At 39.6% G+C, this 18,697-nt stretch overlaps 1 protein-coding gene across 2 annotated transcripts in view; it reads left to right on the top strand.

Moving 5' to 3' along the window:
- IntS9 (integrator complex subunit 9) overlaps positions 1-18,697 on the top strand; it is a 157,765-nt gene that overhangs the window by 43,095 nt on the left and 95,973 nt on the right. For both annotated transcript variants that reach the window (XM_067152914.2, XM_067152913.2), the window contains exons 6-8: positions 7,407-7,519; positions 16,017-16,197; positions 16,282-16,414. In XM_067152914.2, coding sequence (XP_067009015.2) covers positions 7,407-7,519; positions 16,017-16,197; positions 16,282-16,414 — 427 coding nt within the window. The remainder of the gene's footprint in view (positions 1-7,406; positions 7,520-16,016; positions 16,198-16,281; positions 16,415-18,697) is intronic.

The raw sequence follows: 18,697 nt of genomic DNA, 5'->3' as shown, positions 1-18,697 counted from the left end.
GTTTGTGATGTAGAAACATTTTTGTGATAGAAATAAAGTTGATTGAATTAGATGTCAAATCAAACCAAAATCTCTTTATTTGCAAATGAGGTGCCTACCTCGGTGGCAAATGGTACACTAAAATACATTATTGTCAAGCACTAAATATTAAATTAACAAGAGAACAAAATTTTCCTATAATACAATATTATACAATTTACGCTAACAATTTTTTCTATTAAACACACAGCTCATCCTTAGTAAATTTATATTGTTTACAAAATTCTTCTAATAATATCTCCTGTACTACTTACAAATATAGTCAACTGATATACTTTATGTGGAATTACTTCAAATGATACTGTACAACTGGTATAAGATTAAAATTTACATTGCATTTATTTACTTTTTTCTGTTTTCCTTTACCCATTCTGGAACCTAAGTAGCATAACGACCTGCTGCGTCTTAACCAGAGCCCCTTTTGCCACCACTTTTCAGAGTTCCTGAAGGGCCTTCACAGCTACCATAGCGGTCCCAGGGCCCTCGACGTCCCCACTGTACTTCACCCCTACAGGCAGTCCCCTACTTTGGCTGTCCAAACTCCTTAGACTAGGGGATGGAATTAATTTATTCACACACGTTTTTTTATTTACATTAACCTGCACTGGTCGAATGCCCTCTAACATTTCATTTATTTTCTCTGTTGCTGTTTATTCTCTTCTTGAATATCTGTACAGATTTTGGAAACGGATCAAACACTACCCCTGGTAAACTGTTCCACTCCTTTACACTCTTCCCAGTGAATGAAAATTTACCCCAATCGCTTCTACTAAAATTTCTTCTAATTTTACATTTGTGGTCAGTTCTGCCGATATAATTATTTTCCAACTGAAGCCTCTCACGGATATCTCCCCATGCTGCTTCTCCTGTATAGGCTCTATATAACCCTATAAGTCTAGTTTTCTCCCTTCTCTTTCTTAAAGTTTCCCACCCTAGTTCCTTAAACATTTCTGATACACTACTCTTTTTCCTGAAATCCCCTGTTACAAACCTTGCTGCTTTCCTCTGCACACTGTCTATTTCTTTTATTAGGTATTCTTGGTGAGGATCCCAAACACTGTTTGCATATTCCAATAATGGACGAACCATACTTAGGTAACTTTTCTCTTTTAATTCTTTGTTGCATCCTTTAAGTAGCCTCATTATGACATGTAATGATCTGTATGCTTTCCCAACAATGTCATCAACATGACCCTTCCAGTGCAAATTACTTTCAAATTTTACACCTAAGTATTTGCACTTGCTTTTTTTTGGGATAACTACCCCATCCAAAGTATATTCAAATTCAGTTTTAAAACTCCTGTTTGTAAATGTTGTAACAGTTGATTGCCTCCATTAACCTCCATATTATTGTCTTCAACCCATTGTTGGATACTCTCAAGGTCCCTTTGTAATTCTGAACAATCCTCAATGGTATTTATTTCCCTATAAACAATTATGTCATCTGCATACAACCTTATTTTTGATGTTATATTATTCCCTAAATCATTTACGTATATTAAGAAAAGTAATGGACCGATTATACTACCCTGTGCAATTCCCTTCCAAACTTTCTCTTCCTGAGATACATTATTTCCTACTTTGACTTTCTGAACCCTTGAATTTAGAAATGTTTTCACCCAACGTGTAACCCTTACGTCCAGTCCTATTCCCTCCAATTTCTTTAATAATATTCCATGTTCCACTCTATCAAAGGCTTTGGAAAGATCTATGGCTATGCAATCTAACTGGCCTCCTGAATCCAATTGATCTGATATGTCCTGCTGAAATCCCACCAGTTGTGCCTCACAAGAAAATTTCTTTCTAAATCCATACTGGCTCCTCATGAACCAATTTTTATCATCACATATCCCTCTGATGTACTTTGATATTAAACTCTCCAGTATTTTACAAACTATACTGGTCAGGCTGATTGGTCTGTAGTTTTCTGGTTTCCTTTTATCACCCTTTCCTTTATAAATTGGTATTATTATAGATTCCTTCCATTCCTTTGGTATTACACTATTATTTATGACATAGTCAAAGAGAAATTTTAAATAAGGCACTATGTACCACCCCATTGTCTTTAACACCTCCCCGGTAATTTGATCACTTCCTGCTGCTTTACCTTGCTGAAGCAGTTGGGTTTCTCTGAAAATATCTTCATTTGTGAATGAGAAGCTTCTTGTTTCCCTCTGTGTCTCTCCTTCTGTATCTTCTGTTTCGGTTTCCAACTCCTGACAATCATCTACTGAATATCTGAATTCCTTACTAAAGAGATTTGCTTTCTCAGTATCTGTTAAATAGTGTTCACCCGCTTCTCCCACCATTGTAGGAATTTGGATTCCTTTTCCTTTTTGATTCCTGATATATGAATACAGCTTTTTCCATTTCCCTTTGTGGTCATTACGCTCTTGAAGAATGCCATTCATATAATTCTCTTTTGCTTCCTTTTTCACTCTATTCAGTTCCCTCATTAGCTGTTTTCTAGTTTCTCTACTCTCCTTACCCTCTTTGATTTTCCTGTTTACTATTCTACATTTTCTTTTTAATTTTCTTATTTCCTTTGTATAATAAACAGGGTCTGAGGTCATTTTACCCTTCTTAACAGGTACAAATCTCTTCTCTCCTTCCCAAATGATTCCTTTGAATTTAGCCCAAAGTGTATCCACATTACTCCCTTCACTTATCCAACAACTGAATTGTGATTTAAGGTAAGTCCCAAATTCATCAACTTTAGTTTTTCTGTACAATTTCTTGTCTTGTGTGACCCTCTTATTAAGCCTTTTTGGTATAAGTCCTACATCCATTATTACAGCCTTATGGTCACCTATTCCTTCAATTACCTCAGTTTTATCAACAATTTCCCATGGTTTAATCAAGAATACATCTAGTAAGTTATTGAGACGATTTGGTTCTTGTACTACTTGTGTAAATCCTCCCTCCCAGATTAACTTATTTGCCAGTTTCTGTTCATGGGCTTCACTTGTAGCTCCATTCCATTCAACTTCAGGCAAGTTTAGATCTCCCCCAATTATTACCACATCATTATTATTGTTTTTATGAGTATAATCTATTATTTTCTCAAATATTTCCACGTCCCTTTCCTCTCTTCCTGGCCTGTATGTTCCTATAATTCCCACCTCCATCATATAATCACAAATTAATTTTATCCCCACCGAGCTCGATAGCTGCAGTCGCTTAAGTGCGGCCAGTATCCAGTAATCGGGAGATCGTGGGTTCGAGCCCCACTGTCGGCAGCCCTGAAGATGGTTTTCCGTGGTTTCCCATTTTCACACCAGGCAAATGCCGGGGCTGTACCTTAATTAAGGCCACGGCCGCTTCCTTCCACTTCCTAGGCCCTTCCCATCCCATCGTCACCATAAGACATATCTGTGTCGGTGCGACGTAAAGCAAAAAAAAAAATATCCCTAATATTTCATCCCTTTCATCGGTAAACCATTCTTGTGAACAATAAGTTTCCTTCACCAGAATAAATACCCCCCCTCCCTTTTTATCTCCTCGGTCTCTACGATAGACTGTGTACCCTTCTGGAAATACTTCTTTGTTACCCACCCCTTCTCTCAACCACGATTCCACTCCTATCACCACATCAGTCTCATAAGATTCCATCAATGTACCGAATTTTAATTGTTTATTTAATAATAAGGTGACACCAGTTTCTCTGTTATTGCATCCAGTAGTGAAAGTGGTCAAGCATAGGTGAGTACAGGAACCCGTTCAGTCTAGTAAACAGAGGCACCTTCCCTTTCATGACGTGAGTGCAGAAGTAGCTTTATACAACAGACCTAATTACATCTTCGAAGATTAACTCACCGCACTGCAACTCTATTGTCCAGTCTGTTGGGGGTCGCAGTTTCTTCCTGTAGGACAGCCTGTTGCACATATCATAAGCATAACCAGACTCATTGTCTATAAACACTACAGCAAAGTGATTTGTGGCCGCTTGCTAAATTCTGTCAAATTCTGCTGTCGGACATGCCTCCTCTTCTCTGGTCTGGTCATCCACCATGAGCTGCTAGTGGTCAGACATTGTCTACGAGAGGTCCTCAGCAACTGCTTTGCCATCTACAGCTATTTCCTAGTGCACAGGCTCCATGGGCAGAGTAGAATTGCAAGGTTGTACGTATTGCTGTACGAGCCTCTCCAATTTCTTGCACTGCTTTTACTCTCTGGCACATTCTGCTTCAGACTTCTTGGGATTATACTATTCCTTAAATTTGTATATCTTTCTTAACATATTTACAGTAGTTTCTGACCCGTAGAGGCATTTTGCAAATTTGGCACAATTTTCAAATTTTAACTGACCTGCTCACAAAGTTATAGAAGTTGTGGTGACACTTGTATCTAGTATAATGAGTCCCATGAGACAAATGTAATGATTTACTATAGGCTTTGCCTTGTCACCTCCACCAAATTTCTCTGTCCATTACCATCATCTTCATCTGTTCACAGGAGCTGCAGTTCATTTGCATCATGAGGTTCTTGATGTATGCAAGTCTCCCCCATTTTTTTTTTTTTCAAGAACGTTTTCTTCCATGATATTACAAATGAAACTATTGTGTCCACATTTTCACCTTCCTTTTCTCTTTTCGTGTACTTCTCTCAACACTCCGATGTTACTTTTTTTCTTTCAGTCCAGTTTATTCATTTTAATCATCACAACTACTTCTAGCCTGCCCGTTTCTTGTTTTCCCAGGGACCACGTTTCACTCCCATATGTTAAACACTCCATACATAAGACTTAAGAAATATTTACCTGGTTTTTATTGATTAACAAGCTTTTTTTAAATTTTGGAATGCATTCATTGCCATGGCTAGCCCGGATTTCCATGCACTGTCAAATCTCAAAATATGGATGCATTCATGCACTACAATATGGCAAAACATCCACAATAAACTGGAAAATATGAACTATCAAAATTCAGTTTCTTTTGAAACATTGTACAACTACCGTAATTTCTCCAATTCGTCTTAATTTAAGCTCATCTGTTTACCTGTCAGCGTATTCTTAAACACAGAAAATGATCTTTATATGTCACAAGGTGACAGGTGCACTTTTAAATGAAGACATTTGGGACAAATTGAGGTCAAGTTGTCTAACATAATCTTGACGAATTCAAAGTCAGGATTTGAACGGATCTCTTTGTTCGACCTACAGTATCTCTAGCTGCCGCAGCTGTTTCTCCATGCGATGATTGCAGACGCTTTTGAATGTCCTCAATAACTGGTAACGATTGCCTGCTGCATTAACAAAGACATGTGATGAGTGAGAATTCCGGATAGGAAATTCTAGGTTAACAACGGAAGAGAGTTCAGTGCAAAACCATGGTTTGGAAGCTGCTATCTTGGTAGCGCCTAAATGAAATGGCATACGGCTTTTAGTGCTGGGAGTGTCCGAGGACATGTTCGGCTTGCCAGGTGCAGGTCTTTTGATTTGACAGCCGTAGGCGACGTGCACGTTTTGATGAGGATGAAATGATGATGAGAACACATACACCCACCGGGTATGGAACCCTGAACCCCTCTGACCAAAGACCAGCATGCTAACCATTTAGTCATGGAGCTGGACTGCTATCTCAGCAACACGGCATCACAGAAGTGTGATACAAGAGATACAACAAATGAGCCGTCAATGAGTAATGCACAATTTAAGATTCAATTTACTGCGACACCTTATTCCTAAGAATTACAGAGATCAACGTGGGGATTTCCACCTTACTTCAATGTTTACTCAAACAACAGGTAAGAAACTGATTGCTTAATTGGATTATAGGACCTCTGCCTTATGTAGTAACTTTGTCACATAGGATGCCAGGAATACAATCTCTCCATCTCTCAGTAATGGACAGACTGTATAATGTGGAAAAATAGTCCCAAATTCTGCACACCAACATTCATAAATGGCACTGTCATGCAAGTTAACATTATATATGCGCCAAAGTCAGAAGAAAATTCATGTTGTGCAATATAAATGTCCAAATATTTGCTGTTAAATCCAAAAATCTTCAAAACATGCATTATGCATGAATTTTCTTCTAGAAAGGCCAAAGCATGCAATCATACACGGAAAAAAAGAACGGTTATTTGGAATCGTTAAGCCATAAAACGAATATCTACAACGTTTGAGAAGTGTAACCATATTATTGAAAAACATGCATTTGCATGGAAATCTGGGCTCTAGTGATGATACTTCCATGGTACCTTAAACACTATACACACTATAACCACGTAATGAACTGCGGCGAAAACAGCATAAGTAAAAATCAGTGAGGGCAACTTGACGATAACAAACAAGGAACGTGGAACAATACTGGGAACCTACCAAGGGCATGGAGATGTCTAGGTTGCGGTTTTCGGAAAAATTAATGATGATCTTTGATTTTCAAAAATATTGCTTACAAAATGGACCTTACAAAATAAAATGCGAACAAGTTCAGCAATGCGGAAAATACCGATACACAGTTTGTAAAATACAAATTACACGTTCTTTGAGACAAACAAATTAGATGTTCCTTGACAAGAGCTTCCTATAAGTTCAAGGAGTCAAGGGAATACCGCACATCTAATTACAAACAAAGTTGTACAATACAATCTTGAAGGTAAGAAGAAACCCAATATGCTATTACAATTTAGATTCAAGTTAAACGTACCTTTCCAAAACATTAGTTTAATAGAGTGGCAATTAGGGCAATCTCCTGTGTGATACTTTAACGAAAATTAGATGAAAATTAAAACGGGACTGAAAACAACTGTGCTCACCCTAAGGCCGCCCGTCCTGAAAGCGAGGAGTCTCCGACGACATCAAAACTCTGGCAGACGGCAGACCAAAGAGAGACAGGCTTAAGACAGACCACGGAATGCTGCCTAGCTCCCTTTAAAAGGGCGACCCTGGCCTTGAAGTAGCCAATCAGAATGCAGGAGCTTGCCTGGATTCTCCAATCACAACTCTTTCTTCGGTCGCGATGTTTAAACCACTTTCTCGAACACATACGATCGCGAATCTTCCCTTTCCAGAATAGTAAGAAGATATTTCTAGAATGCATAACTAACAAAGGCCAACACACCCTGTTCTAAAATTCCGCGTCAAAAACTTTCTGGACTGTTCCAGTTAATATAGAAATGTAATCTGCTAGTTACAACTGACATACACTGTACAGGTTAGGTAGCTGAATGGAATACAAATAAAATATTCTAGCACAATGCTCCAGATCATACAGTAAGTACTACTTAAAAAGATTTACAAATAAAATCTACAAACACTTTCCACCTCCAAGAGATTCTACACCTGTGTCATTGTCTGAGCCCTGTTCATTACTTTATGACTCTCTTTTGACATCTTGTAATGAATAATGTTTCTTTCACAGGCCAATGGACCAGGCAGCTTTAAAGAATGCCAACGTGCTTATCTTGACAGGACTAACACAGACACCTACAGCAAATCCAGACTCGATGCTTGGAGAGCTCTGTATGACAGTTGGTAAGCTGTAAATGGTATATTATAAAATATCTTTTGGCTTTAAATATTCCATATTTACTCACCTCTAAGACCCCTCCTTTCCTTAATTGTCATCTTCTAAGATATGAGAGAGTAAAATAGGCTAGTATGCAAAAATATAGGTTAAATTATTGGGATTTTGAAGTTTAAAAATATATGGCTTGTTCAGTCTTTAATCCAATAATACAGCCTTTGTTTTGAGACTGTAATTGTAATTAAAACTAGAACTAACTGGAGATAATTTGTCGGCAGATGGTACGGTACCCTGTATGTTGAACTGACTCTTGGTTGTGATTCTACCTGCTTGCAGAATGGTACTTAGTAACACAACTGTCTGCAACTGCGGTGGTATTATCGTCTGGGTGGTGATAGAGCATGGATGTGTGAACAGAAGATTCTGTATGTACAGTGGAACCTCGATTATCTGTTCCCGGAAACTAGTTTTCCCGGAATATGCGTTCAAATTACGTGGTCCCGCGAGCATCGTAATTAGATAACGTTGTAAAAATCTTGCATTATCTGTTCCTTGAAGAAACTATTTGCCGGATCAACCGTCCAGAAATTCCAGTCCCATCAACGCTAAATCCTTGATCAATCGTTTTTTAATAAACTGTATCTAACGAAAACGCTAAATCCTTGATCAATCGTTTTTTAATAAACTGTATCTAACGAAAGGACAGCTATGGCCTACTTATGGATCTTGGCGTTAACGCCAGGTCATTGCGATAATTAGAGGAAGTACTGTACCGGTACTGGAAAAGCGATCGGTGGTGAACTTGCATAAGGGACCATCCTAGCATCGCATTCGGGTGGTATTGTTTAGAGAATCTCTGAAAATTATAAAGCAGAGAGTGGCCACAATAATCGTAAGGAGACACGGCGCATTTCGACAGCTCTGGCTGAAGACGGAACGAGTTTCGTCAAATGTTCGCACTTATAAAACGTCCACATTATGTCCAGGGTTGGATGTTTATATTTTTACATTTTTCAATCGTACTTCCGAACAGGTTTTCGGCACTTTCCTCAGGGCACTGTAAGTAACTGGGCTTTCAGGCAGGAATCGAAACTGCTCCTTCTTAACACAAATTTAGTATTTTAATATTATCGCACACGATTATGTAAGCGAGACCAGAATAGATGTTGCACCTTACATTAAAAAAGAAAGCCATGGGAGGTGCTGGGATTGCCTAATACTGTTTAGGTCCTAATGTAAGATTGAAATTTTACGTTTTTGTGTTAAAATACCAAAAACCGCAGTCGTTTTATTTGTGCACGTTACATTTAAATAGTTTGTATCATTTCCAACTCGTACTGACATGTGCAGCAAGCGACCTTTCCAGATGATCTCAAGGTCAGGAATAACCGTAATTTCTGAATTTTGATGATATTTCTTTTATCTTTCCAATTTGATTGGATTAGTGATGGGCAGAATTGAATATAATGCATTCGAGAACTTTTGAGAACTGATTACTTACATTCGAAACCATGTTTTCGAGTTCAACATAACCTTTAAAAGTCGATGTAGGAGTAATTTACGCGGTACAAGATTTCCAGAAACTGCCTACGAACAGTGTACCAGAGACCAAATTACAATAAAAGATTGAGAAAAGAACAGATTTTGCCATCATGTTGGGCGCTTTTGTACCTAATATGCTTTATTTTATTAGATGAGAGAATTAAAAACTACTTGTGGTCGATTGTCGTTGGGCTTGGCGTTATTAGATTTTTCGAAGAGTTTCGCTAATCAAAGTTGCTGAACTGAAAGAAGTTTTCACGGGAAACTGACGAAGATTCCCCTGTAAAATTGAATATAAAGTATCGAGATTTTGAACTCGCGTTCCGATAATTAATGCGGTTTCGCGGTCTAACATCCCTGCCTCTCATCCAGAGGGTCTGGGTTCGATTCCGACCAGGTCAGGCAGTTTTACCTGGATGTAAGTCTGGCTCCAGGTTCACTCAGCCTACGTGATTACCTTTAATTGAGGAGCTATCTAATGGTGAGATGGCGACCCCGATCTAGAGAGCCAAAATATCGGCCGAGAGGATTCGTCACACTGACCATGTGTCACCTCGTAATCTGCAGGCCTTCGGGCTGAACAGCGGTCGCTTAGCAGGCAAAGTCCCATTGGGTCTGTAGTCTGGTTTGGTTTCGGTGTTTTTGTAAGACAATAATTATACATATTTCATTTTTGTGATGTTTAGCCAAATTGCTGATGGTTTTCATGCATTCCTGGATTTTCCGTTGTCCTGTGTAGTACGTTTTATTTTCATGGTCCCTCGAAAAACGGAGAATCGAGGTTCCACTGTACTTAGGAAAGACAGCCACAGAAACCTGGAACATTATCCAGCCTCCTCCCTGCCATTCACAAAACTTGTGTGTCACTGAAACACTCATGCTCACCATAAGCCTGCTGGAAACTATTTGAAACTACACTGTTGACCATTAAAATTGCTACAACTAGAAGGTAAGGAAAGAGCAGTATCATATTTATTGTACACTTACAGTATGATGGGTGGAAGACATGATTCACTTTACAAGTAATTTTGAGGTACAAAACATGGACAAATTAGTACCCAGAGCTGCCAACTCTGGCAGCCATAACATCAGTAGTCCGGCTGGGCATCGAGTTGAACTGAGCTTGGATGACCGATACGGGTACATCATTCAGTGTGGGTTGACTGTATGCCAGAGTTCATCGATTGTAGAGGCTGGAACATGTTGGCGTACCAGTCCCTCAGCAACCAATGACCAGATGTTCTCAATGGGTGACAGATCTGGAAAACGTGCTGGCCAGGTCAACAGTCCAACAGCCTCTATATCAAAGGTCAGGATAGCAGTGGCAACATGCGTTTGTGCACTATCTTGTTGAAAGGTAGCGTCACAAAGGCCTTGAAGATAGGGCACAATCACGGGCCTTAACACATCAGAAATATAATGGCGGCTATCCAAATTACCGGCTATGCAAACAATAGATGACTGGGATGTGTACTCAGTTTCACCCCATACCATCACTTCAGGTGCTGGGCCCATACGATAGTGAATGCAGGCTGACAACATTTGAATACCTGCCGGCAAAAATGTTGTAACCCTCACTTTTCTAGAATGCTTGGTTTCCGTGCATAAACGATGTATGCGGTCAGAGTGAGGCATGTAGGAAGTTATGTTGGCAAACTTGAACGTTAAGCGCCTTTTTTCTTTTGTTTAAATTTCGCCACGGGTTGTGCGGGTGCAGAAACGTTGTAACATTGAAAAAATTTGCATTTTGAGGGTTACAATGTTTTTGCTGGCAGGTATTCATTTGTCCTCCTCAGTACCTCCACACATGGATACATCCATAAAGATTCTGTACGCAGAACGGGCATTCATCTGAAAAGACAATGTGGCGCCATTCCTGTGTCTGTTACTGCCGTTCATTACACCACTGCAGGGTCGCCCGTTTCTGCTGCAGCTTCAAGGGAAGTCGCAATATTGGTTGCCATGCTTACAGTCTGTGGTACTACAGAAAATATCGCATTATCTGTGCAGACACTTGTTGTCCTGCAAACAAGCCAAGTTCCTGATTCAGGGTACATGACGTGGCTGTACGATCCCGTAGGACCTTACCGACAACATATCTGTCCTTTGGGTGTCGTCACAGATCCTGTGTGGCGTTCTGTATGGTCCTCCAAGACCTATCGATTCCATTTTCACATGACAGTCATGGGATAATATGCAGCACAAGCAGCTATATCGCTGATCGGTAAACTTCTGTCCCAGTAAACCATGATCCTGCTGCAGTCATATTCTGACATGTGCTGGTAGGCATTCCTCCATCTTACACGGTCATACCACGACCTTTACACAAGCAAACAATGCTTGAATGCAACTTCCGACTGAGAAACTCGCTGTGCAATATTCCTCTTTATACAGATTGTAGATGGCGTTACTCATACATGTGTACATGTACTGAAATGCTAATTGCTTGCATATCCCAGCGTGTTGTACCTTTCAAGCAAATTTGACTTGTTGCATTCCACTTTCATGGTGTAGCAATTTTAATGGCTGGTGGTGTATTTACACTCACGTAATAAGAAATAAGAACTTTTCCAATTCTCATTAAAATTACTCACTTTACGATAAAACCGTTTGCATTGAAACAGTAGGTTCTTGTGCATATTGCTAGGTAGCAGATGCCACGCAGTATTGTAATGGACATGATAAGTGGTTAGACAACCAATATTATTTAATGAGTCCTAACTCGTATGAATTATAGCTTTTGCATTCACCCTTCATGGACTGTTTTGAAATTGACATCACTGAATATCTACAATTCGAACCTTCACTGCCAAGTTCATCTCGCACCATGAGTTCAGATGTCACGTGCAATTCTAAGAGGCTGTTAAATCCTAACTCACATTTGAACTACACTCGCACCGGTGCCATTCAATGAATGATTGAACGCAGACCTCTTGTGCCAAATCCATCACAAACCTACATTTTCGAGTGTGTTTCACGTGTTTTTTTGCATTTATCGAGTCCAAACTCACGCTCGTGCAATTCTTGTCTCACCCTTTACAGCTGTTTTTTGAATTGACGCTTATTGAATAAGTGATTTCAATCCCTAACTGCCAAATTTCATCTCAACCCAAATATTTTATAATGTTATGTGCATTTTTGAGAAGATTGTGTTTATTGAAATATAACCTATGTTTTGTACTACACTCGTGGCAGGCAACATTCAATGGAAGAGTGTCTGAAATAATTTGAATCTCCAATGCCAATCATCTCGTACTTCCGCATGGTTTTGTTACAGTTTATATCAGGGCCTCTCAAACGCCCAAACTCTCACGCGTGCAGAGCGAGGTGCATAGGCTCTGTGCACTGTGCATCGGTACGCTTCGCCTCAACTCGGCTTGACTCGGATGGTGTAGTGTGCTGAGAGCGACGAAGCGTTTGGTGGTAGACGACGTGTTTATCAGTGAAATAGACAAGCGCACGACAACAACATAATAATGGAGCAACCTGTTTCGAAGAAAGCAAAGACTTCCGAAAGTCCATTTCAATCGAACTGGGAACTTTCGTAATTTTTTTGTTTGTTTGTCGTGACGATAACGCCAAATGCTTAATCTGTGGGACGATAATTACGTGCGTAAGAAAATCATCTATTGAAAGACACTACAACAGACTACATTCGGAAAATTATTGTGGAATCATAGGAGACGTCAGAGAGAAAGAATTAAGGAAGTTGAAACAGCTTGAAGAAGAGCATTCTATATCCACAAATGAGTTTTGTTCCAGTACTGTAGCATTTTCATTTTGGTTACGGGTTCTGAATTTTTTTAAAATTATGTTTACATTCCTCTCAAACATGTATGTGTATTTCTAATTCACTTTTTTAATTTTTTTAATGACACTGGTAACCTTGTCCCATACAACTGTGCGTCTCCGCTCACCACACGTAAACATTTCGCAGTGGGGGAAAAACAGCAGTGAAGGTGAGGAACGCGGAGACAGGCCGAACAGGGAGACAGGTGTAGGGAGAGAGGAGTGGGGGGTCTGCACTCTGGTCAACCAAGCGAAGTCGTCTTTTGCGCCGTGCACAGTGCATGCACCACGCGCATGCACCCTGAGAGGCCCTGGTTTATATGTTTTATTGTTTAAGTGATTATGTTATCTCATGTTTATACAATTTTGACTCGCCCTTCATGACCACTTTGAAACTGACATTGTACTTCGCGTCTTCATGTTCTCTCATTTAATCACACTAATGTAACACCTTGTAATATAAATGTCTACATGCTAGCCTATTTCCCACATTTTGGCTGAAGGTGACGCCAAACAGCGTCGAAACTAGTTCCAAGTGTAAATATATGTTGTAAATAAACTATAACATTTATTTGTATTGAAAAGGTGGACCCTTTTAAGTTTCCTATCTTCTATGTTATTGTGATCTGCTGCACCAACACATTATGCCTACTCTCCAAAAATGCAATGCTTTGGACAAGGTTGGGGCACCATCGCACATTATACACCAGATGGGAGACCCTCGCTGCAACACATTCGGCAAACATCCAAACGCATGCTTATTTGAAGGTGACATATATCCCAGTTGAGATGCTTCATTGCAACATTAATATAGACACTACTGCAATTGCGATACCATATTTACTTGTGTAATTTCCCACCTCGCATAATTTTCCCTCCCTGATTTTTAGAATGAACATTTGAAAAAAATTGCATATTTTCTCAGACTTGTTTTATCTACTAAGAAACAATGATAGGTTTTGGTCCACCCAATCAGTACACATCACTAGTTGCGAACCATGGACTAATCTCGTCCTTGTGATTCATGCCAATTATTGGGATGATGATGCTTGTTGTATTAAGGGGCCTAACATCGAAGGTCATTGGCCCCCGCCGATTATTGGAAATTGGGAACTAGTTTGGAAATTCCAGTTTGTGTTTCCCATGGCCAGGGCAAGAACACACCTGTGACTGCTAGCCATAACTCGCCCTTGTTATCAGCTGTGACTCGACGCGTACAGTAATGGCTTTCAACAGTGTTCTTATGTGTGAATTGTTGTGCGAAGTGTTTCTTGGTGACGTGATGGGAAAGAAAAACATTAGTTACAACGCACAATTTAAATTGTAATAGAATTTGCCGAAAATGACGGCAGTCGTGCTGCATCTTGTGAATTTTTCATAGCACCATCACACGTGCGTTACTGGTGGAAGCAGAAAGAAGAATGACAGTGTACCAAGGAAACAACTTTATCATTTCGGGGACCAAAAACCGGGAAACATCCAGAAATTGAATAGAAAGTTGTTCCTTACGTAAATCAATAGAGAAATGATGGCTTTTCAGTTTCCCATGAGATGCTCCAGTTAAAGGTTGTAGAAGTAGCAAAATCCTTGAAAATTCTTGATTTTAAAGTAAGCAGAGGGTGGCTTTGTCAGTTCATGAATAGGAACAATCTTTCTTTTCATAGAAGGATATCTTTATGCCAGTGACTTCCGAAGGACCACAGTGAAAAATTCATGCATTTTAATAGATTTGTAATTAAGAAGCTGTGCGAGTACAATTACTTGCCATTGGAAATCGGAAATGCAGATCAAACTCTGATTTTCTTTGATATGCCGAGAAAAACTACAATTACCTAAAAGGGAGCATCCAGCATAGTCATGAAGACTACTGGGACAGAGAAGCTTAGCTGCACAGTTATGCTGGCTGTTACTGCTGATGGGGAAAATCTTCCTCCCTATGTAACTTTCAAGCGAAAAACAATTCCTAAAGGAAAATTTCTTTCTGGTGTGCACATTCATGTCCAGCAGAAAGGTTGGATGGTGGTGGATCTCATAAAGAATTGTTTGCGTGTTGTGTGGGGAAGATCTCTTAAACCACAGGTCTCTCCTGGTTTTGGGCAGTTCCCGTGGCCATCTTGTTCATGATGTTTGCCAAGAAATAGTCAACCAGAAGACTGATGCTGCAATAATTCTTGGTGGCTTGACATCAGCCTTGCAGCTCTTGATGTGTCAACAGGTCATTCAAAGAACGTTTTTGCGGTAGGTATATTCTGAATGGATGGCAGGAGGTTCTCATACTCTGATGCCTACCGGGAAGATCAAGAGGCCTTCACTAGAAATGATACGTGAGTGGATTGTTCGTGCATGGGGACTGTTTTCACAAGACATTATTATGAAAAATTTCAAGAAAATTGGCATTTCCAACAAACTAGATGGAACTGAAGATGACTGCATCTGGGAGATGGAAGAGAATGGAAGTGATTCATCGCAGACAACTTCGGAAGAAAGCGAGGATGAATGACATGGTAAGTCTGTTTCTTTGAAGTGAAATACATATTAGCATAGGCAGTTTTACAGATTTTACCTTAATACAGTATTCTAATATATTTCAGGTATCTGGCTCCTATTTTCAGCGAATTCTCGCGTGACATTAAAAGACGGTGGTTGCTAGGGAGCACATTATTGCCTTTGCCTTTTTATTAAAATTAATTCTGTTATATATATTTTCAATTATTTTGTACTGTTTTAGGCCTAAATAAATTTCGTAACTTAAGTAAGGTAATTATGGTTTATTTCATTTCCATTTTTAATTCAGATTTGCATCATTTTCCCTCCCCGTTTTTGATGTTGAAAAGAGTAAAGAATAAAGGGCGGGGGGGGGGGGGATTACACAAGTAAATGCGGTATGTCCTGGACATGGATGGACAACATATTGAACACCTAATGTAATCTGTATGGTATCACATCTCTCATTTGTGTCACATGTGTAAGGCATTGGGACAAATGTACTATAATCTTAATTCCTTTTTGCCTGGCCTATGTTATGTACCCACCAAGTTGCACGTGTCTGTGAACGGTGGGTCTCTCTCTACAACCCGCCAAACTGAGTAACTTAAGCTATGGGCACTCTCTGTATTGTTGGACCTGGTAATTGTGGTGAACTAACTCCCAAAAATGATGACTTTGTATTTTCAGTGACTACTCTGAGGTGTGGAGGAAACATTCTGATCCCCTGCTATCCTTCTGGAGTCGTCTATGACCTGTTTGAGTGCCTGTCCACGCACCTAGACAACACTGGTCTAACATCGGTGCCCATGTTCTTCATCTCACCTGTCGCCGATACCTCACTAGCATATTCAAATATTTTGGCAGAATGGTAAACTTGCCTTGTTTTTGTTGTTACATCAGGTATTTTACTCTTTCATCTTTTACTAATGTACTAATGTCTCTCTTGTTTCAGGTTGTCAACGTCTAAGCAGAATAAGGTTTATCTGCCAGAGGAACCATTTCCGCATGCATTTCTGGTTCGCAATGGTCGATTGAAACACTTCAGGCATATCTATTCTGAAGGCTTCAGTACGGATTACAGACAGGTCTGTGTGAGCTTTGTTAGAATCATGACTTCTTTACATCATTACACAAACGTTTTGTTGGTACCTGTTAGGACAAGTTGTCCTGCACATCCCTTTCATAAGGGCAAGACTTATTTTCACTACATTCACTTCAACCTACAGTAATAACATACCTCCTTCTGGATAAACAGCACAGGTACCCTCTTCCACGTCTGCTTTCTATTTGTCACAGGTGGAGAATATATTGGAAGTGCAATGTCTTTATAGGAAGACTTTATTTGTAAACCTTCCGTAGTACTTACTGTAAGATCTGAAGTGTGGTGATATAATATTTTATTTGTATTCCATGTAACGACCTAACCTGTACAGTGTAATATTTTGGTAACATATGGTATTTGTAAATAGTAGATTTCAGTTCTGTATTTACTGGAACTATCCAGAAAGTTACATAAATATTTGAACTGGGTGTGTTGCCTTTAGTTGGTTATGTATTCTAGAAAGTATTTTCTGACTATTCTGGAAATGGAAGATTCGTGATTGTAGGTATTCGAGAAAGTATTTTAACATCGCGTCTGAAGTAAGAGTTGTGATTGGTGAATCTGGGTGGCGATAGGCAGACCCCTGCATTCTGATTGGCTACTCCAAGGCCAGAGTTCCCTTTTATAGAGAACGAGGCAGCATTTCGTGGTCTGTCTGTCTATCCTCTATCACTTGACTGTCAGAAGTTTTGACGTCGTCAGCGACGCCTTGCTACCGGGATGGGCCACTCCACTTTGGGGTAAGCACTCTTGATTTCCGTTCCACCTTAAATTTCCTTTAATGTTCACTTGCTTTTTCATGTAGGAGTTTGCCCTAACCTCACCTAGATTCGCCACTCAAGTATTTCTGATGCCTTAGCTTTTCAGCTGGGCTTGCCTGTTTGTTTTCAAGGCATTCCCCGTTCCTTGTTTCGCTAAACATGTAAATTGTAGTGTTATATATTAACCTTGGGGTTTCGCCTCTAGTAGTTCCGTGTCACTTGATGCACGCCAGAGTTTTTGGAAAAGCACGTTTGACTTCACTGTAAATTGTAATAGCATATTACTTTTCTTCTTACCTACTAAATTGCATTGTACTACTGGGTTTGTAACTAGATGTATACTTTGTTTGAATCTTTGAACTTGGAGGAAGCTGTTATCAAAGAACGTTTAAGTTGTGTGTCTCACAGAACATGTAAGTTGACGTTTTACAAGTTATGTGTCGGTACCTTCCGCATGGCTGAATTGGTTCGGAATTCATTTGTAAAGTCCATTTGTAAATAATATTTTTTGAAATTACGAATCGCGGTTGATTATTTTGGAAACTGCAACCTAAGCCATCTCCATGCCCTTGGTAGGTTCCCAGCTCCTTCCCACCTTCCTGGTTTATTGTCATTTAGTTGGCCCTCCTGATATTTACTAGTGTCGTTATCGGCGGAGATCCACGTAGTTTCTGCTGATCTTTCACTGAGAGTGTAGTGGTTTTTGGTACTGTGTAATTGCACTTTCTTTCCTCCCTTTCTGTGTTTAGTGTAGCCGCTGAAGTAACGGTTACACTCTTACAAGTGTTTCATTTTTAATATTATCCCCATTCATATCCTATCCCATCAAACTATATTCAATGATCGTTTCAGAGTTAAAGCCCATAAGCATTTACCTCAATCCTCCCACCCTCTTGCCCTCAAGTTAGACATCAGACAATCAGTCAATCAATTATTCATCAGTCATTCACCACTGATCTGCATTTAGGGCTGTCACCCAGATAGCAGACTCCCTATCAGTTGTTTACCTGGTCTTTTCTTAAATAATTTCAATGATTTCAAAGAAGTCGGAAATTTACCAAACGTCTCTCTTGGTACCTAATTCCTATTCTTATAAATGAAAATTTGCCGTAATTTGTCCTCTTGAATTCCAACATTATCTTCATAGTAGGATCTTTCCTAGTTTTAAAAACTCCATTCAAGCTTATTTGTCTACTAATGTTATTCCACACCATCTCTCGACTGACAGCTTGGAACATACTGCTTAGTCAGGCAGCTCATCTCCTTACCCCCAAGTCTTCTCAGACCAAACTTAGCAACATTTTTGTAACACTGCTCTTTTGTCAGAAATCATCCAGAACAAATTATTCTGCTTTCCTTTGGATTTCTTCCAGTTCTCGAATCAACAAATCCTGGTGAGGGTCCCATACAATAGAGACTTATATGCCGTCACCTTACTACAATTCCTAAGTACCCTCATAACCATATGAAACAGAATTCAGGCAACAGAAATGAAATTCACTAGA

The sequence above is a fragment of the Anabrus simplex genome, chromosome 8, assembly GCF_040414725.1.
Source record: "Anabrus simplex isolate iqAnaSimp1 chromosome 8, ASM4041472v1, whole genome shotgun sequence".
In the NCBI taxonomy this organism is placed as follows: Eukaryota; Metazoa; Arthropoda; class Insecta; order Orthoptera; family Tettigoniidae; genus Anabrus; species Anabrus simplex.
This window is presented reverse-complemented; position numbering and strand designations above follow the sequence as displayed.